Raw genomic sequence first — 24485 nt, 5'->3', positions numbered from 1 at the left:
GGTTTCTCTGTGTTATTGTAGGGTCTTTCCTCACATTATTAAGCACCTTGAAGTGACTGTTGTGAATAAAACTCTTTAGTAAAAAGAAAAACATATTGAACTGAATTGATCTACTTTTTAGCTCCTAAATGTTCCACATTCTTCACTATCTTTGTTGTGTTATGGTGTACAGATACTGTGAATTGCCTTGATTCCTATCGCATAAAGTTTTAAATATTTTCTGCACAAAGTATGCTGTACAAATTCAAATTATAAGCACAGAGTCTGAAATATTAAAGCTGAAATATTAAGGCAATATTTCAGCTTTAATTCAAGGGATCAGGAACAAATACTGGTATATTTGGAAATTGCAGCTTTGCTCTGCCAGGCCTGGCAGGTAACAGCATTTAGTGATGTCCATGAGCTGTAGATTTCAACTAGTCACTGACTGCAAATGATTTTCATAGTATTAAAAGCATGGCCTATATTAAAAATGATTGTTTTGTCCAATCAAATTGAGCCTCTGAAAATCACACATCAGTTAAAATCCCATCAGTTAATACTACAGAAATTGTTAGATCGTGACTGACTTACAATCAACAGTGGTGTTGTACAGAGGAAACATTACGAGTTTTATTACAATTTTTGATTGATAAAGTGAATGCTTTAATACTGGCTTGGCTTAGAGTCTGAACATAAAGGTTTAAATAATTACAAGGAAAGAGGTTTTTAAATCAACATTTTATTCCTCCAACCATTGTAACAAAGTACAAAAACATTTAAAATCTAAAACAAAGCAAAACCTTAGTGATGAACATTGTCAAATCAAACCTGCTTCTCTTATGTGTTCGTTGAATATCAGTGAGAAAAAAAAAAAGTTCTTCCAATCATACACTTCAAAATGACAACATTTGTATGGATATTGTCATAAATACCAGGAAATGAAGTATTTATACAGAAATGACATAATTGAAATGTATGTTCAAGGTTGAAGACAGGCTGAGCAGGCTTTAAAAAAAATAAAAAGAGTTTAAGCCAAGTGTCCTCCGTACACAGTGGCTCTTCATGGAAACAAACAAAGCACAAAGTCCACTCGGCCTTATCTGTCTGGTCTCATCATGCCCGGCCTCACTGGCGGCATCATCATCGGTCGAGGATGACGCATCATGTTTGGTGGTCCTGGCATCATCTGCATGGGTCCTCCCATTGGTGGCCTCATGCCTCCTAGATGTAATGTTGATGGCATACGCAGCTTTAGGTATTATTCATTACACCAGTTTGCCCAAACGCCCACATCAGTGCACTGACAGACTTTTTCAAATAACCTCCTTGTCTTCTGTCTCATCGGGCCACCAAGGCACAGAAATGTGTGATTGCTTAAGATATTTTAATTTTGCCAAAACTGATTCAAAAAAATATTGATTTTACAGTGATATAAAAGCAAAAGAAAGGCTGCCAATCAGGAAAGAGAATTCACACACAATACAATAATAAATAAATGTTTAAATAACCCTGTGTGGTCAACAGCTTCATCTGCATGTGTGGTCATTGCTTATGAACACAACCTTGTTTAACAACAGTAAATGGTAAGTATTTGTATAGCACTTTACTAGTCCCTAAGGACCCCAAAGTGCTTTACACATTCAGTCATCCACCCATTCACACACACATTCACACACAGTAAGTCTAAAACTTTTAAAATGACTTTACAACTATGACTATGTTCAAATGTTTCTGTATCATGTTGAATAAATATCAATTAAAAATGGACCTAGGGCCAGGCCACACCTTCAGGTAATACCAAATTGTATCACAAGATGGTGCAACAAATTTAATGACTCCTTCACTTAACCAGCCAAGGCATTTATAGCACATTCTTATTTACAATGCTGTAGTATTGGCAGTAAGATTTAAAAGAAACAGAAGTTAAAACAACAACAACTGTTGGGGTTTAAAAAAGAAAAAAAATAAATAAGGAAAAATGTTTCTTACCAGGCCCACCAGGCATCATGCCATGTGGTGGAGGCCCCATCATAGGCATCATTGGAGGACCTCCCATTGGGGGTGTTGGTAGCATGCCTGGACGAGGAGGACCAGCTGCATTTGAGACAGAAAAATGCCAGTGCACAATTAATGTTAAGACTCTGTACAAGTGCACAGAAATTTACATGTCAAATCCCATCGAGTGAATCACAGTATATGCAAAGAGCCTCATTTACAGTGATATCTGACCAACAAGAGAAAACAAATATCCAACAACAGACAAAGCTTATGCTCACTACAGCTCTAAGGGATCGTTTTATTGGTCGCAGTTTTATCATCATAATCTTTGACGTTGTTTTTTTTCCCTCCTTCTCTTTGATCAATAAATCTACAAACTTGTGATTGTCAGTTTTGTTGTTCCCCTTAATTCATTTTCACGCATGAGCTCAATGTAGGGAAATTTTAAAGAGTTTCCCTGTAGCACCACAGCAGGCGACCGTTCGCTTAGATGCATTCTCACTCCTGGAAATCATAAAATAATTGAAGCGAGGTGCTTCCTGGTGGGGGGAAAAATAGACTAGTCAATTTTTCTAAAAGACAACACTCGGCATACAGCCAAAATAGAGTACCAGCTAATGTATGAGGTTAAACATGTTAAAAATAATGGATGTGTATTTAAGCAGCATTTAATAACTAATAATTACATTATTCAGTATTAAATTCAGGGTTTTTAAATCTCACTGATAAGTGTGCTACTTTACACTGTGCATAACACCTAACAGTTTGCCTATGCTAATGTTAGTGCTAGCACCAGTAGCCATCTTTCCTTGCAGGCTAATCTGCACACAACTGTGCAGAATATGGTTACACACTGCCGTGTTGGAAGTAAACCAAACATGCAACTGTTTATTTCTAGGTTAAAGTACTGCAGAACCACACCAGTATGTTCAACTATCGTTTCTTTTACCTCCCACTTTGCTTGTTTTCAACCTACACTAACAGAGAAAGAGCTGCTGCTGTCTGTTAGGGCTGCAGTGGTGGATGATGGTGGACGGCCTCTTAACATCTTGCCACCACAAGATTAATAAACATTAATAAACTATTTATTAATTTACGTGATTAGAGTTGCCACAGTCAGAGTGGGGGTGACTCAACATATGTTTACCATTAACTTTGTCGTGCAGGTTTGTGGTCACAGTTTTACCACAATTTGGAATTTAAAAAACAAAACAACATTTTATTTACCATAAATAAATAAATAAATATCAGCAAATCAGTGACTCACATCGTAGCTCAATTTCATCTTAATTTATTTTCACACAACACTGAGAAATTGCTCGTAGTTGCCCTTCCTTGGACATAAACACACAACAAGAGACAATCTGCTTCAGATGCATTCTCACTACTGGCAATAATACAATAATATAAGCAAATGGTGCTTCTTGGATAGCACTTGCAGGAGGCACATCATGTTGTGCCTCCTGCAAGCGCTACCCAAGAAGCACCTTGAAGTGAATTTACTCAACTTTACAGGCACTAGTTACATATGAACTCAATCTGACATTACTTAAGGAATGTGTGCTTTTGTCTGATCTCACAGGGTCAGATGCATCTCTAGCATACACGCTAGATGCATGTAATAAGTTTAGATGCTGAATACAAAGGCTCTTATTTAAAAGCTTTAAAACGCTGATAATTGGCACATAGTCTGGACTTAATACACGTTTAAGCAATCCCAACCTGAGTCATAAATCCAGCTTTCAGGAAATATATATACTGTATATATAAAAATACTGCATTTTTTTTTTTCATGTCATGAGATGCTTTACTCATGCAAATTAATTGTTAGTTATCCTGTGGATATGACTGCTAAAGCTCCACGTGTATGGCTCCTTGTTAGTCTAGTGAAATGCACTTCATTCAACCTCCAATTAAAAAGAAAATGTTAACAGAATTTCCCATATGGTTATGAATTTATAAAAAGCCAGTGTCCGTGTTATGGTTGGTTAATTAAATTAGTACCAAGTGTAAAGATGGACTCACCTGGGGGAGGGCCACCTGGGAACGGTGTGGGAGGAATCTTTCCCTGTTGAAATGCGGCCGCTGTTGGCAGAAAAGACTAAATTAAAAACACAAAAAAAAAAAGACATTTTTCATGAAGATTATGAATCCTGTGCAGATCCCAATCTAACGTCAGTGCAATGCTCTACATATGGAGTCCAACAAATGGGATCTTTTTAAATGGGAGAGGAAGTAACATAAAAGTGACTTCAAAAAACAAAATCATGTTTAAAAGCCACAAAGAAGAACTTAGTCTGTAAAACAACAGATTCCTTCATAGTGGACAAAAACACTCATGAGCTTTGCATTTTATATATGGATTAGTGGTAAGTAATCTCAGAGGCCCAAGTAAGCTGGTGTATAGAGCCCACTGGTTAAGCAGAGAACTTGGATATCCTACATGAGTGCAAAAGCATGCCCGTGTGGGATATGTAACAGGCTTTTACTGTCTGCCTCTAAACCAGCTTACTAAATATGGAAAAGAAAGAGCATGCGGTGCCCACATTAAGCATATAGACGGTTTGCTGTACAGTGGTCCCTTGCTATAACGCGGTTCATGTTTTTTTTTGTGCAATTTTGCATGCTTTTTTATTTATTTATTTATTTATTTTTAAATTACAGTGCATTGTGTTCTGCGTCCTGATCGGCTGTAGACCATCATCAAACAATCTCTGCCATGCCGTGTCACCTGCCCAGTACAGAATGCGTTCAGCTTGTTAAATTTAAATAAATCTTTGATCACTAGCAGTGTGACTCTGAAGTGCTGTACTGTATGTTTGCAAGTTTTCTCCCCAACAAGCACAACAATGTCGACGAAACGTTTTGCACCGTCAAAGGCACCTGCAGTAGCACCCAAAAGGCAGAGGAAGATGCTAACCATCGCACAAAAAGTTGGACTTCTGGACATGCTAAAGGAAGGTAGAAGTTATAATATAATACTGGACTTATTTTTCTACGGAGATTTGAACTTTGAGGGTGTTTAAACAAGAGAGAAAAGCGGGAAAATCTTCTTGCCTGTCTAAGAAAAGTGTGTGTAATGAGGGGTTTTACAGCCTTAAAACATCTAAAATAACAGTAAAAAATAAAGTTGGCTACGGATTTCACCTATCGCAGGTTATTTTTAGAACGCAAGGAAGAGGGACCACTGTACAAGCAAATAAAAACATCACTGATGCTGCCACTAGACGGCACTTTCACATTTAAGATGGGTTTGTTGGACAAGTGATCTGTATTCAAAAGAGCTCAGAGTCAGAACAGAGTTTCTCCCCTGATCAAAACATGTTTTGTCATCAGGAGACTATGACTCAAGCTTCCTAATCTTACCTCAAACCAAAGCCTGTAGTAATTTTATTCTTGACACAAGACATTCAGACAATAATATTCTTACTTGTTTTATCAATCAGACTCTGTGCTTGCTCTTCCATCCATTTCTGGTAGTAATCTTTCACATTTTCCTTGTGCTTTCGACCACTGCAGTGGGTTTTCCTCACTGACGGCTTAAACAGAAACAGAGTAAAACCATGAAATATTTAACTGGAAGAGAAAACACACACGCGCGCACACGCACACGCACACGCACACGCACCTTTCAACAATTTGATTTGATACAACAAAACTTACCGAATCATGTGTAAGGTAGGTATCACAGTAGTCACAGTAAAACCTGAGGATTTTAAAAAAAAAAACAACAACAAAAAACAGAGGTTAACTTTTTTTTTTTTTTTTTTTTTTTAAATCCAGACCTTTTAAATACGACCAATCGGAAATATTATAATTCTGATCATTTATCAGTACATATCCATATTTCTATATCTATGTATAAAAACCAAAGCTGACACTTGTGAGACTTGCATTTGTGTCAAAGTAACTGAGGATAAAATACAGAAGAACATGAAGGAGATTTTCCTGTCCTGGCATTTAATAGCAGATGACACCTTTAAAAATATTCTGCAGTAGATCAACAACAGACAAAAACCATGAATCAACATATGAACATTACCTTATGCTTTTGAAGGTAAAGTTACAGAGGTTTTATTAGAGACGCAGCTAAGCGTTTTGAAATTTTGCATAATTTGTAAAGGTTTAATTTCTTCAATACTGAAGAGCAAAAATTTGGCTTTGTTGCCGGAGGTCATTTTGTGAAAATAATAAATAAAATAAAAACAAAATAAAAACAAACAAATAGAATGCGTTTTTTTTTTTTTTTTTTAATAGTTTTGTGAGCTTTAACCTGAAATTCTGGTGTTTCTGGCAAAATACATGTATATTTAAAATAGGGCTGGGCCATATCATACCGTTCACGGTAATACCGGTATAATGTCGGGCAACGATAAGAAAATGAAATATCGCGATAGATTATGGGTCAAACGCGCATGCGCAGTGCCTTTGTTTTCATACGCACATGGAGGAAAAAAGCATGGTGGTGACGGAGAATGAGAAGGGCGAAAGCGGATCATTGAATGAAACGGATGAACCAGAATTGGTTTGTAAAAATGCTGCAACTTCAGTGGTGTGGAACTGGTTTAGCTTTCGTCCGTCAGATACACAACAAAGCTCTGTATTTGGTAGCGCATGCTAGCGGGCCGTCATTATTACTGTGTTTTTTGGAAAATATGACACACTTAAAACAAATCCTTTGATTTTTCTGAAAATTGGCAGTGCCCCTTATAATCCTGTGTGCCTTATGTATGAATTCTTGTTGTGTTTACTGACCTCGAAACAATTTTATGTGGTACACGATGCTGGAAAATCTGTCAAATGTTTTAGTACAACTTTGCTAAGCTACAAACCCGCACCGCTTGATGGATTGTCGGAGCATTACGGCCATCGTAGGCAGGAGCCTCGCGGAGTGATACGTACTGTGCTTCAACATAATATTACCGTATTGTGTGTGTATAACCTCTTAAGTTTTGTGGATATTCTACATGGTTATGCTGAGGATATGTCAGCCAATTTCCACTGGAAATGCCTTTTGGTTAAACTGTCAGCAAGGAATTTGCATTTGCACTGTTAAATTTTTATATAACTCCAATGCACATTGGAGTTGGGCGACTCAAAGAGTTGGCAGTTCGTCTTGTAACCGGAAGGTTGCCGGTTCGAGCCCCGGCCCGGACAGTCTCGGTCGTTGTGTCCTTGGGCAAGACACTTCACCTACCGCCTACTGGTGTTGGCCAGAGGGGCCGATGGCGCGATATGGCAGCCTCGCTTCTGTCAGTCTGCCCCAGGGCAGCTGTGGCTACAACCGTAGCTTGCCTCCACCAGTGTGTGAATGCGAGAGTGAATGAATAGAGATTGACAGACCACGTGACTTTCGCACATTGCATGCCGGTAACTCGTGGCAAAACAATCCAAGTACCGCATCAAATGCAAGCATTTGCAGCACCGCAAAACGTTCATTCTCCAGTTCCAATACCTTCTTGCTTTTTCTTTGCCCCCCAAAAAAGTTATGTACAAAACAAAGGAGAACAATGCCGGTCCGTACAAAGACAGACTTGATGAAAAGGCAAAGAAAAGATACGAGGAAAAAATCAAAGGAGTGAAAGGGTTAGACCCTTACGAGCACACAGAGTGGACAAAATACGTTAGCGTGCTGCCCAACTTTCACCACGCTCATATTTATAATTATACGCTTCTTGGAGTGAGTGCATACACTCATGAAGTTCAGTAACTTCAGGTCACTGCAACAAGCCCAGGTACAGTTTACCGACGGATGGGTACAGGACCATGAAATGCACCGTGTAGAACGAAAGACCATCGTATGTATCATAAGTTTACCAGTCTCACAAATCGTCTTCATAAATACACATTCATTAACCGTTTACTAATAGGACCTTTGAGCTCAACGGTAATTAATTAGTAGTGGAAATAATTTCTGGTTCGCATTACAGAAATGTAGCAGTGACAATAATATTGTATGCTGTAATCGTACTGGGCAATTAGTGATAGCATAGCGCCACAATTTCTGTTCAGCGCCAGACTTGCTTGTAACCTATATCACCAATTATGTTAAGAAAAATGACGTATTAACTACTACAAAACACTGACCTTTGTGGAAATGCTTGGAGCAGACTAACCTGTGAGCTGGAGTGTTCTGGGACGTTATATTTGGTCTTTGAATGGCTGCAATCCAGGCCATCTGTCGCCTCTTTTTACTTCGGAAACATGGCTCGAATAATTTCTCTTCAACGACATAATCCGATAAAAAAAAAAACGATCTCTTTACCCGTCGGCTTCATGGCTGTCATGCGACCGGCTATTGCAGTTAATAATACAACAGCTTCTTGACAGTTTTTTGTGTTTCTTTTTATCACTGTGTAACTGATTTCAATTGAAAGCCTGCGTGCGCTAGTACCTCTTGCCACGAGTTCCCAGAATTCTTTGCGGTTTTACCCTTGAATGACGTCACATTTTCAATCTCTATAGTGGCATTGTAAAGCGCTTTAGGTGCCTTGAAAAGCGCTATATAAATCCAATCCATTATTATCATTACATAAAAAACAGCTGCTTGTTTAAGTGAAAATATGTTGATGGGGTTTTTTTTTTGCACTAATAAAGTTGTGGAGTTGTAAAGTATTTTGTCTAGTGTCAATTATATTGTCAGTTATATCGTTATCGCAAATTTTCAAATGTATATTGTGATAAATATTTTTGCCCTGCTCTAATTTAAAAAATCCAATTAGGATTTAATGAATAGATATTGCATTATTCAAACTATAATTGATTTGAATCAGAGAAATCAATTGTTTAAACCCACCCCTAATATCAACAACATAGAGCTGGTACTCTTATACACTCACTGGCCACTTTATGTCTGCTCAACAATGCAAACAAAGTAGATAAATTTAATAGGCTAATCACATGGAACCAACTCAGTGCATTTTGTCATGTGGAATTGGTTAAGTTTTATATTATACATGACATGGTTGTTGGTGCCAGGCAGGCTGGTTTGATTTTCTTGGGATGCTCAGCACATCAAACCTTGAAGCAGATGGACTACAGCAAAAGAAGACCATACAGGGTGTCACTAAAGTCTGCTAAGAACAGGAAAATGAGGCAACAATTCACACCAAACCGTTGCCTTGGCAGACAAAAGATTGAAAATATGTTTTCTGGTCTGACGGTCGCTACTTCTGTTGTGATATTTGAACGGTCAGAGACTGGTGGAAGCAGCATGAAGTGCTGGATCCAACCTGCCTTGTATCAATGGTTCACGGTTTGATGGTCAATAATCCAGGTAAGGAAATCCCATAAGGTTTATTGAGTTCATCTGTACATAACATTTTTAAGTGGGAAAAGCATGGATGAGAAATTAAACTATTCACCCACTGAAAATGCTGCATCCAAATAAACTGAATCAACCTTTAAACAACATGGTGTACCTGAGTAATGTCCAGCCCTTTAAAAACCACAGTTTTCCAACAGGGTAACACCATGTCACATGTCAGCTCAAATCACCACTACACAAAATATTCCCTCTAATATATCCTTTTGTATATTAGAAGTGTGTTGTAAAGGAGAATGCATTTTTAAGTAACATATGCTCCATGCAGGTGTTAGAAAATGTCCAGCTAGATTTTGAGATGCCCTACATGAAAAGGAAATATTTACCTTTCACAAAGCATAGCATGTATACTTATGTGGTCATGCAAGAAATGTTTACATTATTCTTATTTTTCAGAAATAGATATGATATTCTCGGGCCAGATGACTCACTAATTTTAGTTAATATAAAATTGAAAAGTATAATTTAAAAAAGTGATTTTATGATGAGGAAAATTCATGCCAAAAAGTGATGATAATCTTAATAGTCTCACTTATTTGTTATGGAGAGCTTTGCAGCTGGTTTCCCTCTATTCACCTTGGAAGTAAAATAATGTTAATATGTGTCAACAAGATCTTTAATCTAATACCAGACCACGTTTCTACATGTAAATATTTTCTGAATTTTAAAAAAGGCAAACACCACTGTAATTCTGCGCGAAAAAGCAATGAAAAGTTTGAACTAAATACACATTTGTTTGTTGGACCATTAGGAACCGCGAGAAAACTCGAACAAAACAGCGAATTGCTCTGTAGTTTAGATATTTGTTAAGCGTATTACCCAAGTTACGTTAGCCTCAATGGAAACCACTGAGAGACTGATCTATTCAATATCACAGACCCATGACTTCACTATCCGTCAATATTTGCTGCTAAACGTTTATGTTAGCTTTCGCTCCAGCAAATAGCCAGAGCCCAGACACAGCTTACAGCCTCGGTCTGAGCATACCCCGGTTATTAATCTCCAGGGTTTTTCTTACCACCAATTCTTACTTAATTTAAATACAAACGCACACCAATGCTGTTAAACGAAATAGGTAAAAGACTTATCAGTAAAAACAAATTGTATGTGAACTTACTTCGGCATGTTTCACGGCAACCTCCACCAGAAAGCGCGACGCCGGTGCTCCCAATAAGCGTTCCGACAAGATATGGAGACCTACACAACTTTAGTTCCGCCTAAAATCGTGTTATGGAAAATTACATGGTTTTCCTTCTTCTGTTGGTATTTAGTTGTTATCACAGCCATTGCTTAAGTCAGAAATTAGCATGTATGTGGCATGTATTGGCTTTAACTTGTTAACCCAGTTTCTAAAACCATATATTAGATTTAGTAGTTTGTTAACTGCAAATGACATGAATTGAATTTTGTTTGTGTTGTTTGTGCTTTTTCTTTAGTTAATGATGAACTCACAAGTTAGTTGTGATTTAAATACAGTAGATGAAAAGTACAATAATAATAATAATAATAATAATAATAATAATAATAATAATAATAATAATAAGTACAATAATACATTTTTGACATTTAGTGATTTCCATTACTATTAAGCAGTACATACTACCCCTGCATGTAAATTGCATTAATTACATTCGTAATTACAACCAAAATCAGCTACTTTCAAACAAACAAACTAATTACATTTTTTAAACCCACCATATTATTTGTACCAATAATAAAACAATTATATTTTGCAATCCAGTTAAAAAAAAAGAAGGTGGTGCAGATAAAGGGCACCATTTACATGTATGTTGTAGATTCAGTGTTGTTCAAAACAAAAACATAAAGACCCCAACATAAATAAAATAAATGTGTTAATTTCTCCCAAGACACTGGACAGGAAATGTTGACAAAAGCACTATATTCATATAACCCCCTATATTGATAATGAACAACGCAAGTTTTTTAAAACTTTGTATTCATTTACCATTTATAAAATTGAAAAATAGGGATTTTGAAGCATGACATTGATACATAAAATATGATTATGTGAATAGATAAAAGATTAGGTACATGGTTAACAGTTATTGTTAAACTGTGAAAATTTGATATATGTAAATGATATATACAGATCGTTATTGATTTATATATTTCTTTCCTGTATGTTGAATTTTGCTTTCAAGCATAATCACTTCATAGAAAGGTTAAGGAAAAGTACATCTTTAAAAAAGTGAGTTTTGATAATTGAAAAAGTTTTATATGTGTAATTAATATATTCAGTGCTGTTTTCATGTACATCAGTAGTCATACTGTCCATATTTTACACTGAACAGATAGATGGGAAACAGATTTCATTGATACACCAATGAAAAGGTGGCTACAAATAGCAACAGATGACGTCGACGCCCACCAGGCGATTGGCGGAGGGCGACGAGCGCGCTGTTGCAACGTCAAACATCGTCCCCCTAGTTGTGCCATGCGCATTAACGGTTGTTGTTGTTGAACTGGTTGTTATGGCTGAACAAGGCCTCGGACTCAATTGAGAGAGGACCCCCGTACCACCCCCGTCTCCGCCACGGGACACCTGGCACCCATGGAGGGCACGGACATGGACGTGGACGCGGAGCTCATGCAGAAGTTCAGCTGCATGGGCACCACGGACAAGGACGTCCTCATTTCGGAGTTTCAGAGGCTGCTGGGCTTTCAGCTCAACCCTGCCGGCTGCGCCTTCTTCCTGGACATGACCAACTGGTGAGTGCGGGGATTGGAGGGCCCGCCGTGGGGAGGACAGGAGTATGACGCTAACCTAGCTTTATAATTAGCTTGTTAGCCTACATCGATAAAAACTGTACAAAATAGAGCGCTATGGAGTGATGTTGAACCCTGAAGGGAATCATATCACCATTCCCATTCTATGGGATGGCTGTTAACTCCAAGCTATCATCACTGGCAAACGGAAGTGAAACGGTAAAGTTTGCCGTGACCGCAGAGGAAACAGTAAGGTGAAGTCACTGAGGAACCAAATAGCTAGCAGGCTAATTTAAGCACAGGGAACTCTCGCTCCCGGATCGTCAGCCATGTTACATAACAGCGCACAGAGCCAGTTAAACCGTGCTCATCGGGAAGCCAAAACTCAAGGCAGCGTCGCTCACTTCACGTTATTCTGATGACGTAACCAGTCGTGATCCATCAGCGGCCGACAACAAGTGGTCTTGATCACAACGCCTTTGTGCTCCTGGCCAGCTATGCTCACGTTCTTTAGTTTGTCAGCGATTGATGCCCTTGATTGGATCAATTTTGAAAGATAAAACTTGTTTTCACATAGCTTCTGTATAGGGGAATGGAGCTTAGGAGGTCATAATGGAAAGAAGGCATCATTGCACGGCAGTTGTTTGAATTTGTCCCCTGAATCCAAGATTTGGAAGTTCTAAGTAAACATGAATTTATGGCTAGTATATGAGCAATGGCTCAGAGGTAGCAACCCACTAAACCAGGCAGCATGATTTCTCTCTTACTGGCAAAGCTAAACTAAGAGAAGTGCCACTAAGATGTAGGACTGTACAACTTTGTTTTTACTTCTTTTTGTTGTGTATTTTTCACACTTGCATGCTTCAGATCAGCAAAAAAATGTGAGTAGACAAAGATAATCTGAGTTAATACAAAATACAGTTTTTATATGACTGTTTAATTAAGGGGGAAAAAGTTATCCAAAGCTATCTGAGACAAACCTAATAACTAGTTTTGCCACCCTTGACAGTAAGAACTACAATCAAGAGTCTGTAGTAACTGGCAATGAGTCTTTTACACAGCTGTGGAGGAATTATGGCCCACTCTTTAATTCAGCCACATTAGAAGCTTTTTGATCATGAGCAGACTGTTTAAGGTTATGCCAAAGCATCTTAATCCGATTTAAATTCAGACTTTAACTAAGCCACTCCAAAACATTTGTTTTCTTTTTATCTTATTTATTTTGATCTTTCTGATATTTTGTTGTTGTCCTGCTGCATAACCCGAGTGTTTTTCTGCTTCAGGACAAAAAACCGATGGCTTCAGGTTTTTCTAGTATAGATTAGAATTCACGATTCCATCAATAATGGCAAGTCGTCCAGCTCCTAAAGCAGCCCAAGGCCATTATACTACCGCCACCATGATTGACTATTGGTGTGATGTTATTTTTTTTTAATATTGTGTTAGTGTATGCCAGATATAAACTTTCCAAAAAACTGACTGAATAAACTGAACCAGTCTCATCATTCCACTGAATAGTTTCTGTTTTGGGGATCATCATGCATTTGGCAAGACTTTGTGGGGATTTTTTGGTAGCTCAGTAGGTAGAGCAGGTCCTCTAATAATTGGAAAGTTGGTGGTTTGGTCCCTGGCTGCTCCAGTCTGCATGCCAGATATCTGTGGGCAAGATACTAACTATGCATACTAGAGTATGAATGTGTGTAAAATTTAGATAGAAAGCTCTTAAGCATAGAAAAATGAATAGGAATGTGTGAATGAGGCATGTTATACAAAGCGTTTTGTGCTCTGGAAGAGTAGAAAAGTGCCATATAAGAATCCATTTTTGGTCAGAAGTGTTTTGTTTTTTGTTACACTCTGACATTACGTGAGCCAAGTGTGGCCTGCAGTTCCTTAGATGATGTTCTGGGTCCTTTTGCGACCTCCAGGATGAGTCGTGAATGTGTTTTTGGAGGAATTTTAGTTTGGATAGCCCCCCCCCCCCCCTAAATAAATGAAATCATCATTTAAAATGTATTTGTTCTTTTTGACTAATTAAAATTTGTTTGATCTGAAAACATGTAAGTGTAATATCCAAAACGTAAGAAATCAGAAAAGGCAGATACTTTTTAATAGTACTGTACTCAGAAGGTGCATGTTGAAGTAGTCAAATATGTTATGAGGACAAGCTGACCTGGCAAATATGTTACAAATAAAGCTAATTGTAAAAGTAGGGCAGGCTTTGCAAAGACAAACAAAAACACTAGGACAGATTTGACTTTATACTTCAGCACTATGATTTCAAGATTAATAACCAGGATCGATAGGTATTGCTGATGTGTATTAACTCTATGCTCCTTCTTTTGCATTGGAACAGGAATCTGCAGGCTGCTATTGGTGCATATTATGACTTTGAAAGTCCCAATGTCAACACCCCATCTATGTCCTTTGTTGAGGATGTGACAATTGGGGAAGGAGAGTCTGTCCCTCCAGATACGCTGTTCACTAAGACCTGGAGGATACAAAACACAGGTATATGGGCTTTACATTTACACCTTCACATTGTATACATGTAGATAGTCTTTATAAATCTGTAACATGTTCATGGATTTTGTTGAGATGTATTTTGAATGAATTCTTCTTGGTGTCTTGTAGGTGCCGAGTCGTGGCCACCGGGCGTTTGTCTCAAGTACATTGGAGGCGATCAGTTTGGGCATGTAAACACAGTTATGGTGAAGTCACTAGATCCCCAGGAAATATCAGATGTGAGTGTGCAGATGCGAAGTCCCACAACTCCTGGCATGTACCAGGGCCAGTGGAGGATGTGTACTGCCACTGGATTATTTTATGGAGGTAAGAACCACTACTACTTTGATTAACTATCAAGTACATTTATGAGACCTATGACTAATAATAGTAAATAATAATTTCAGTTCATACTAAGCCAAGATAGTTAATCAGATTTAAATCTCATTTACAATTTTCGGTTCCTGTGATGATTAAAAACAACATTATGATATAACTGTTAGTATTTTGCTTTCATGTTCAGAACAAAGGTCTTGTTTAGGTACTCTGTAGTACATTAGGCTCCCCTTTTCTTCATAGCTGTGTTCTTTGCTCATCCTAATAACTTAAAGTCAGTCGCTTTTTACTGCAGCTTCAGAAAAGATCATTAAGAGACGTCAATCTAGAGGAAGTAAGACTCAAGTTTTTGTGGTCAAAAACTGCAGGATTATCAGTTGTGTGTGGCTCCCTGTTTCTGCAGATCCGACGGTCTTTCACTCAGCCCACTTTCAACAGTGTGCGACAATTTGCTGTCGGCTTTGTTTTTTTTCTCGCCTCTGTGACTGCTGTGCAGGTCTCTGAGCCACGTGAGCTCGCTGTCACTCTGTGCCTTCTTGGCCTCCATCTGTGCCGGCAGACTTCCCACAGCGGAGGCAGGTTGGCAGGAACCAATAGCTACCGGAGACTGGCTTTACAAAAATTGCCCCCTGGTCAAGGCCTAACACTGTTCCTCACCCCCCATGATTATGACTTTTGCCATAATTGAACTGCCTTAGTTTATACTTCAGTTTCTCATAAAATAAGACGAACAACAAAATTTCATCAGACTGTCAGGCTTTAACCAGACAATGTTGAGGATGCCCGTGGTTTAAGCCTTCATTTGAGACTTGTAACAAACCTACTTGATATTGTTGTCTCAGGCATGTAGCTCTGGCTGTGAGCACAGAGGTCCCACCCGCTATCTCAGTCTTTTGTTTTAGAGGGACAGACAATCAGAAGAAAGCTGGTTTAAAGTGAAGGGAGTGAAATCTGCATGTTTCTGACAGAAGGTCACCTGGGGGGCTCCACAAATGCCCAGCAGGGAATCAACATCACCCTCAGCTGTAGATAAGCACACCTCAGCCTGTGAAACCTGTTCACAGCAGTCCCTTATCTCCTTCCTCATCATGCACTCCTGTGCTTACACCTACCTCTCCCTTGTTGTTGTTATCAGAAAACTTTATTAATCCCTAAGGAAATTATACAATTATGTCAGCACCATTAGTTACATTGCTGGTAACAGTGTTAGTTAGCTTTGACAGGTTCATTGTTTTCCCTTTTTCCTTGTTCTTTTGGAAGAGGTCACGATACAAAGTGGAAGAGAATAGTTTCAGTAATTATTTTCTAAAAGCTTCAAAACAGCAATGCAGTGCATGCTTTAGGGGATATCCTCCAAAAACCAAAGGTTCACCAGCTGTAAAGCATGCAAAAATGCTCTAAAAGAGTACAGAAATCTATATAAAGAGTTGGAAAAGAGCAGAAAAGTTACCTGTTAAAAACCTAATTTTAGTTTACAAACTAAACCGCATACTCTTTTTTTTTTTTTTTTTTTTTTTGGCACCAACACACTGCAACAAATTCCTGTTTGTGTACAAGCTTGGTAATAAAAGCAATTGTGATTCTACATATTCTCTTAATGGCAATTTAACACTAAGAAAGTTGTCAAACTGGCAAAACATTTGAGTCTTACACAGTCAGGTGACTTTTGTGCTCGTTTGTTATCTCCACAGATGTAATATGGGTGATTCTTAGTGTAGAAGTTGGAGGTCTTCTTGGAGTGACCCAGCAGCTATCTTCCTTCGAGACAGAATTCAACACTCAGCCCCAGCGCAATGTGCAGGGAGACTTCAACCCTTTTGCCTCACCACAGAAGAACAAGCATGATGCCACTGACAACAGCTTCAGAGATCCAGGTGGAGCCTGGGAACGCACGCAAGAGCCAATCCAGCAAGATCAGAATGGACTGTCTCATAATGCTGTAAATAGGGCGTCAAATGGTCTCCAAACTAATCTTTCTGTGGTAACTTATGGACAGGTATGTATATGTAAAAATGAACTCATCACAGATCTACTCTCACCTTTAAACCTACATCACTACATTCACTCCTTTATACTTTTAAGTACCATATGCAAGTTTTTGTAAAAGCTAGATTCTCTGTTCTACAGGTGATGGGCAGCAGATGAGCAGTTGTTTTGACTTGTACAAAATGTTTAAATATTGAGCTTTATGCAGTTCTATGGCTCTATAGGGTGTAGCTTACAAAGTGTTCGACATTGCCAGACTGTCTTTGCATCTGTGTGTTTCACATAAACCTCAAACCCCTGACAGGTACAACAGTGGCAGTTATCAGCTTTCTTTGTTAACACATGTTTGGATTCTGCCTGTGCTCACTAGAAATTACAACAAAGAATATAATGGAAAAATGCAACACTGGCGTTGCAAATAAGAGAGCAGTGCTGGCAAGAAAAAGATTAATCTCTGGAATTTGTAAGCTATTATTTATTTTACCACTCGTGTACCCTCCATGTTGCTGTTTATTTATAAAGTGACAGCTGCACATTAGAGATCTTAAACTTGATCCATTTAAACAAAGCACTAAGTAACCTTTACGTGCTGTCCCACCAAGAAGAAGATGTGGAAATCATATCAGTGCTGAATTGTGAGACTGAAACCTTCTTTCAGCAATGCTACGTGGGTTTTTTTTCTTTATACAAAAAAGCGATAATGGTCATTATTTCTCTGTAAAATTAAATTCTATTACATTATCAGTGTTTAGTTTCGTTCCACTTAACCTGTGACGCTGGTCCCAAGTATCAGATGTCTTTTTTTCCTCTCTCTCTTTTTATGGGCTTGAATGTGATAATTGCGTTTATCATTTTCTTCCTCTTGGGACTACATATATTTGCACACATTTTAACACAAATTTAATATATTCAATTCACCTACATATACGTCCCACTGACTAAAATGTTGCCAAAGGAAAGTTCACGCGAGTAATTAGATGATTAGATATCTTTACTCGGGGGATTGTGGTTAGACACTAACCGTCTTTTTGGCAGTCTGCTCTGCAGCTGTCGGCATATCAGGTTGTGGACAGTTAGACGAGCCTCAGGGTTTAAAACTTTATTCTAATTAGTTGTAACTTGAGATGGATTACTTAAAACAGAAAAGAATTCCTGTGACTTAATCCATTTTAGTTTTACAGTACAGTTTGGCGAAGCATATTGCGCAATCGTCTGGTTTCTAGGAGTCAGTGGAGATATTTTTTTGTCCTGTTATATAGAAGTGATTATAACTCTAAAATCTTGGTTTAATGTTGGCATTTGATAATGTGCATCGCAGTTTCTATGTTAAACACTTTAGTCCAGAGTGAAATATTTTGACAGTCATGAGAAAAACAAATAATGTTCGAGTTCTATTTTGAACACTGTAGATGAAGAAAAAATTCAGTACTTTGATGACAGCTGAAATGCTGTGATACTAACACACAAAACAATAATGTTATTAAGCACAGCTTGAGCTATGATGATGCAGAACAAAGTTTGAATAAAAAAAAAAAAAGTTATAATTTTACAGACAAAGCAGGGTTTTTTGTGTGTGTGTGTTTTGGCGGTAGCTACATTCAAATCAGCGGTTGGTCTGCAAATGGTTAAAACCAAAACCCTTTTCCCCTTTTTTTTTTTTTTTTTTTTTTTTTTTTTTTTTTTTAAAGTTTGAGTAAATAAACCTCACTTAAATATATATATTTTAATTACAGTGGAAGGCCTGAACATTCCAAAGGAATGAAAAGCCCCACTTTTTCAACTGGGAATGCTATAGAGTTTTACTTTTGGCCAGGTTTTGTATTTTCTTGCAGTGTTGGTGGTAAGTATCAGAGTAAAGCAAAGCCAGGTCCTCATTTCTTGTTAAGTTCTTACTTTTATTCTTAATTACTGTAGTTGCAATTCTAGTGTGGCCAAACATCCTGTTAAAATCAGAGATGATATGCATTGTTGCCAACATGTAAGTATTGCTACATTTTGGCTAACAGGTAATTATTTGTGACATGTGTAAACCTCTATGTTACAGCGTTGTTAAACTCCCTCAGTGGTCTTGGTTGAAGAAAAAAATCACAGTTAAATCTTTTAGATGAGACCTTTTTGTTCTATGGTATTATCTCCTCAAACGCTGTATGGACTGAACCACCTACACATTACACCTGGAGGAGCTGATCGTCCATGCCACGAAGCTCCATGCACGCAGTTATTATGCTGATGTTTATGCCAGTGGAAGTTTTGGCGTCTGCACTTTCTGGGTCAGCAGAGAGCTGGCGACTTTTATGCACATGGCTGATGCGCTGTGGTTCCGCAATGCTTCCACTTTCCACTTAAAGCCGATAGTTGACTATCTAGGAGGGAAGAAATTTGCATGAGTCGACTTGTTGCAGTGGTGGCATCCTGTTACAGTACCACACTCAAATTTAGTAAGCTCTTTAGAACAACCCATTATTTTATAAATGCTTGTAAAGGCACACTGCATGGCTACGCCCATCATCTTATTCACCTGTAGAAATGCAAATATCCGAATTCAAAGGTTAAGAGGTGTGATCCAGTACTTTTCATAGGCAAAGCTTTGTTCACAGTTTGACCTCTCAACCTTTTCAGGGTTTGTTACACTGGAATAATTAGAGTCAACTAGCTGTGTGAATCTTTTGTGGCTTTTTAAGCGTTGCATTAATTCGAAAGAAGACTGCATGGGCGGTTTGGTTTTGTCACCTTTTATTACCGCCCTGAAACTGAAGATAAACACAGACATGGTGGCGCTTACATTTTTCTTTCCCCTTTGTGTTGTAATAGAAACTAAACCAAAAGGCTTTCTCTCATTTTTTTTTTTTTCTTGTCTTCCCCCCCACAGGGACCCTACCCATTTGGACAGAGCTAGAATGACAAAGACTCCTCTCCCCCACGGTGAATGAAGAGCTTAGCACCCTGGGAGTCCTTAAACACAGAGGAGTTGGAGGGGGAGAGGAACAGTTGTTTTATATTGACTCATGACAACCCTCTTCCAAAAACAACCCGTGGCCCTTTCCACAGAAACACAGAGGACAGTGAGGCGATGGATTACATCAGCTGCCGTGAAACATCCCACCTGACATCAACACCTGGACTCGCATGTGTGAATGCTTCATTTAAGAGTGCTATAAACCTTTACGAATAGATACACCTGACTATTTTTTATTTACGTGGTAAAAACGTGCCTAGTTAAAGTGAAAGTCACCCTAAACAGTTTGGTATTCCCGTGGGCAGTTGAATGCTTTCTCTCTTTTGGGTTCCTACCCAGGTCTAGAAATATTTTTTTTTAATATGTTAGAGTAGTACAGGAAATTCTAGTGGTCATTCATGTTGAAGTTTTACACAGTGTTTCAAAAAAGATGTTATCTTTTATTCACCATCCCCCTCAAAAAAATGTAAAAAATCTAAATGTGCAGAAGTTTCAAACTCCTTTAGGTAAAACACAGAAGCAGAAAACTACACATAAGAAAGGAAAGAAAGAAAACATGCACAGGTCTTTGCCAGCTCTGGAAAATCATTACTTAAGTGCGTACAAAAATGTAAGCCTCAAAGTTGCATTCATGTATGAGAGAGATGGGAATCTTTCCCATCATCAACCAGTTTTACATCACCAGACAACTGGTAGTAATGGATATGGTGATGCCATGTTTAAAATGTAACACTATGTCTAAAGTGCCCCTGTTATGCTCATTTACAGCCTGAATTGTTTTACATGATTTCAGTGTTCAAAAAAATGTTCAAATTTTTGGCACGCTCACAGCTTTTTGAGGCCCCTTTATGAGAAGTGAGGAAACCGTCTGAAAGCTGTTGACTGCTAACAAAAGGTTTTTAAAACTGTTAGAAATACATTGTATCGCTTCTGCCTTTTACTTTAACTCATCAGCACAGCTGTTGTCTTCTAGCTATGATAATGTTGATCGTTGCTGTTTAAAACACAAGGATTTTTAGCCTTGTGAAAAATGGCTGATTAGTCCTGTACTGTGCTGTGTTTGTGTCACTATTACATGTATGAAATGTGTAAATGATGACAGCTTTTTTTGGAGTTGGAATAATTCAGTTTGGCCTTTTTAACTCTGCAAACTATTTCCATCCGCAGAAGATATGTAACACACTGGAGGGACGGAGAAAGCACAATAGGGGCACTTTAATTTTGGCTTTGGCAACATTGAATATCTGACTTTGGCTAAAGTGAGTCGTCTGTATTTGTTTGGTTAAAGCTCCAGAAATATGGGAGCTTTTAGAAAAATCACACATTTCCATTTGTAATTCAAATTTTAAGAAATTCACAAGCTGGAAACGTGAAATTCTCAAAACTCCAATATGACTCCAGCAGTTACTGCATTGCAACAACACACTTTCCCCCCTGCTACGACTTGGCTTGTTAGACTGATTGCTCCACATACAGTCACTTTTTTCCCCTTTTCTTTGCAGTCCTTGATTTGAGTTTAGTACTCACCCTTGATAATTTGGAGATTTTATGTTCTGCTGTCATACAGATTTGCACTGTAAGATGGCTTGGATGCTTCCAACAGAAGCCGTTTTTTCTCGTTACTGCAGTTAACTTCAAACTAAGCAGGGTTGGACTTTGTGAATCCAGGATGCCATTCAATTCAAGTCAGACAACATGCATTTGACTTGTGTCGTCTGACAAAATATCTAAAGAAACAAGTCTTATTATCCAAGTTTACATAGACTATTAAAAGCTAAGACTTCCTGCCCTTCTGCATATAAATATTTGTCATTCTTGTGTAGGAACCCAGTTTCTTCCAAAGACAAAATCCAGAGAGACCAGACACTAATGGGTGGCATCATCCACTGCATAGTCTGCAGGTGCATAATTGAAACTGCATGGGACAAGGGTGGAGTTTATTTTATTATTATTATTTTTGTTTTGTTTTGTTTAGGGTGGGTTTCGCTTTTAATGGAGGCTGAAGTGCAAATGGATGTGAGTAAGCTTGAATATGTGAGTTGTGAGGAAAGGTTGATAAAGCCATCTAAATCTATTTTGCCTGGTGAATGACTGTAGTATCGGAGTCCATGTCTATGTATGTGCCTGCCTGGTGCGTGTGTGCGTGTAAATGTTAATGGTTTCTCTTTGGATTGAACTGACATAAATGGTGTATACTACTTGGGGAAAGGATGACTTGACACATGCACATCATTACTGAGAGAGCTTTAATAAGTGTGTACCTCAGAAGTATTTTTGAGTGATTCTGCACCAAAAATTCACGCATCAAAAATGTCCCAGATGTTATTTATTTTGTCTTTTTGTCTGTGCTGCAGATTTAATAATTCCCATTCATAGCCAGCAGGTGGTGCTAAAAATCAGATGACCAAACTACACCAGACTTGTCATGAGTGCTGAGTATACTGAATGAGGGGGGAAAGGTGATGAGTTGTAGTGTGAGCTTAACAGATTGTCTGAAGAATGTAGATGTTTGTTATCAGCATTGTTAGCACTGAGGGTCAGTTGAGGTTTTCTTTGGCTTATTGTGGATCGTGACACCAGCATTCCCCCCTCCTCAAAATATTTTATTGATTTGTGTATTCCTCACAGCTTCAGGTTTTTGTTTTTATATATCCTGAAATGAAAGGTTTCAATGTTAAACACTAGTTTCATTCCTGCACCAGTGTCTGATGTTGAACGTGAAGGTTATTGTATGTTTGTTTGTTTTTCTCTTCTGATCACATGAATGAGTTTGTCTGCTGTTACACCTGAATTTCTACTTCAGCTTTGCTACCTTCATTATGTCCATGTTTTTTTTTCTGTGTATCTTTTTGGCCTAAAAATAAAATGGGTGGTCCATAGAACGCCATTATAGTGTTACAGTTTTTATAAGGAAGTGTTCAAACAGGATTATTAGAAACTTTTAATATTTTGATTTTAAAGTCCTTTAAACAACTTTTAATGGTTAATTATCAAGGGGATTGTTTCTTCTATTATAATGTTTGTTTATCTTTAAAATTCACCAGCATTCTGTGTTGCAGCTCTTCTCTGTTTGTATTGAGTCATCTGACAGTCCTCCTCCCAAACAGTATACACTGTTCTGCACTGCTTCGATTATTCACGTGTCTTTTCCTTCTTTTTGTGTGTGCGTGCATGTGTGCGTGCATGTGTGCATGCGTGCGTGCGCTTCCTTCTTGTTGGCTTGCGTGTGTGTGTGTGTGTGTGTGTGTGTGGAAGAGGAAAAATGGTGAGAAAATACTGCTGGATCCATTCTTTAGTTTTAGTTTGTGACTATGTTTGGACTTGAGATGGGTGGCAGAGTGAGTGGATGAGATGAAAGTTTACATAGTCCTAAGATAGCACATTTATCTGAAGAGAAATTGTCAAAATTAAGTTGTTTTTTTTTTCCTCCTGTAACTATAATTAAGCATTTGTATGATTAAATTAACACTGAAACAATGACTTCAGTGTTTGTTTGTTTTTCATGGGGTCAAAGTAAATGCCATCTTTGCATAAAACCACTCTATACTCCAGCTGCCGCTTTAACCTTAAGCTACACCCAACACAAACAGTATCATGTAATCGTTGAGCTACAGTTTCACATCCATCGACAGCACAAAAGATGCATTGTGTAGCCACAGTAACATCACGCAAAGTCCCACTTCAGATCTTCAAGATTAGTTTTAGCCACAGCTTACTGTACTTGGATGAACGTGTGGCGTTTTAAGGTTTGTTAGCAAGCTGCATCCATTAACACAAAAAGTACAACACATACACACGTTCTTTAATTAATGCCAAGCAAATTATTAAATAGTAATAAAATTTCAACCACAAAACCAAAACCTCTTGGATGATGTGTGTCACACACAGAGCCACATTGTGTTTCATTAAAAAGGCACCATTAGCACGCACATGGTAAACAGGTGCAGATCAGTGATTTTAATTAACTCCAGGGATGCGCAGCACCTACAGCTGCCAATGTCAGCACATCTGTCAGTCATCGTGGTTGAGCTGTCAGGCTTTGATGCCAGTGTGTTTTGGGGCCACACCTATCTTCAAGATAGTGTGTGTGCATGTATTGGCAGAGTTATTATGGTGTTCTATTTTTTTCATTGTTTTTTTTTTTATTTTTAATTTTGACCTGTGCTGCCGTGTTATTTTTAGAGAGAAGGCAAAACTTCCAAACAAGCCATAATTGTTCAGGGTTTTTTTTCTCGTTGTACTGTCATGAACTCTAACAATTAACATAACTGGAGTCTGCATGCAGCTCTTGGATCTTTTTGCATTTTCTCTAAATGCGCACGGTCTGATCTTGGGATAAATTTGCTGTGAATGTGACATTGTGTTATCATATATGTGAATGCTTAAGACATGCAAATTGCCAACATTGCTTTTTTTAATAGAAGTCTTGCAGGTCTTGCTCATACTTGCCGTTCATCAGCTAGCAGCACATGACTACTGATATCATCTTAATTCCTATGGAAGCAGTAAGGTTATTTTTCCTTTTTTTTTAAGCAGGACTGCATAGAGTGAAATCTTTTTGCACGAAAGCCTCATATGACAGCCGCTAGTCTTATGGTGATAAGATATGTTGATAAGGTGTGCTATGTCTATGTCTGTATCTATTATTTTGGCAGTATATTAAGGTGTGTGTGT

At 38.2% G+C, this 24485-nt stretch overlaps 2 protein-coding genes across 2 annotated transcripts; one reads left to right on the top strand and one right to left on the bottom strand.

Moving 5' to 3' along the window:
- Positions 1–705: 705 nt before the first annotated feature.
- On the bottom strand, positions 706–10527 carry snrpc (small nuclear ribonucleoprotein polypeptide C). Its single transcript, XM_085160322.1, has 6 exons — positions 10422–10527; positions 5644–5686; positions 5411–5519; positions 4006–4065; positions 1972–2076; positions 706–1203 (listed from the first exon to the last, which is right to left on the bottom strand). The coding sequence occupies exons 1-6, from the start codon at positions 10427–10429 to the stop codon at positions 1079–1081; spliced, it is 450 nt and encodes a 149-aa protein (XP_085016448.1). The 5' UTR covers positions 10430–10527; the 3' UTR covers positions 706–1078.
- A 1214-nt stretch (positions 10528–11741) lies between these two features.
- On the top strand, positions 11742–23289 carry ilrun (inflammation and lipid regulator with UBA-like and NBR1-like domains). The gene is made up of 5 exons (XM_085160281.1): positions 11742–12034; positions 14385–14539; positions 14663–14860; positions 16561–16865; positions 19725–23289. Exons 1-5 carry the CDS (start codon positions 11877–11879, stop codon positions 19749–19751), a joined length of 843 nt encoding a protein of 280 aa, XP_085016407.1. The 5' UTR covers positions 11742–11876; the 3' UTR covers positions 19752–23289.
- The last annotated feature ends 1196 nt before the right edge of the window (positions 23290–24485 follow it).

The sequence above is a fragment of the Neolamprologus multifasciatus genome, chromosome 5, assembly GCF_963576455.1.
Source record: "Neolamprologus multifasciatus chromosome 5, fNeoMul1.2, whole genome shotgun sequence".
Lineage (NCBI taxonomy): Eukaryota > Metazoa > Chordata > Actinopteri > Cichliformes > Cichlidae > Neolamprologus > Neolamprologus multifasciatus.
This window is presented reverse-complemented; position numbering and strand designations above follow the sequence as displayed.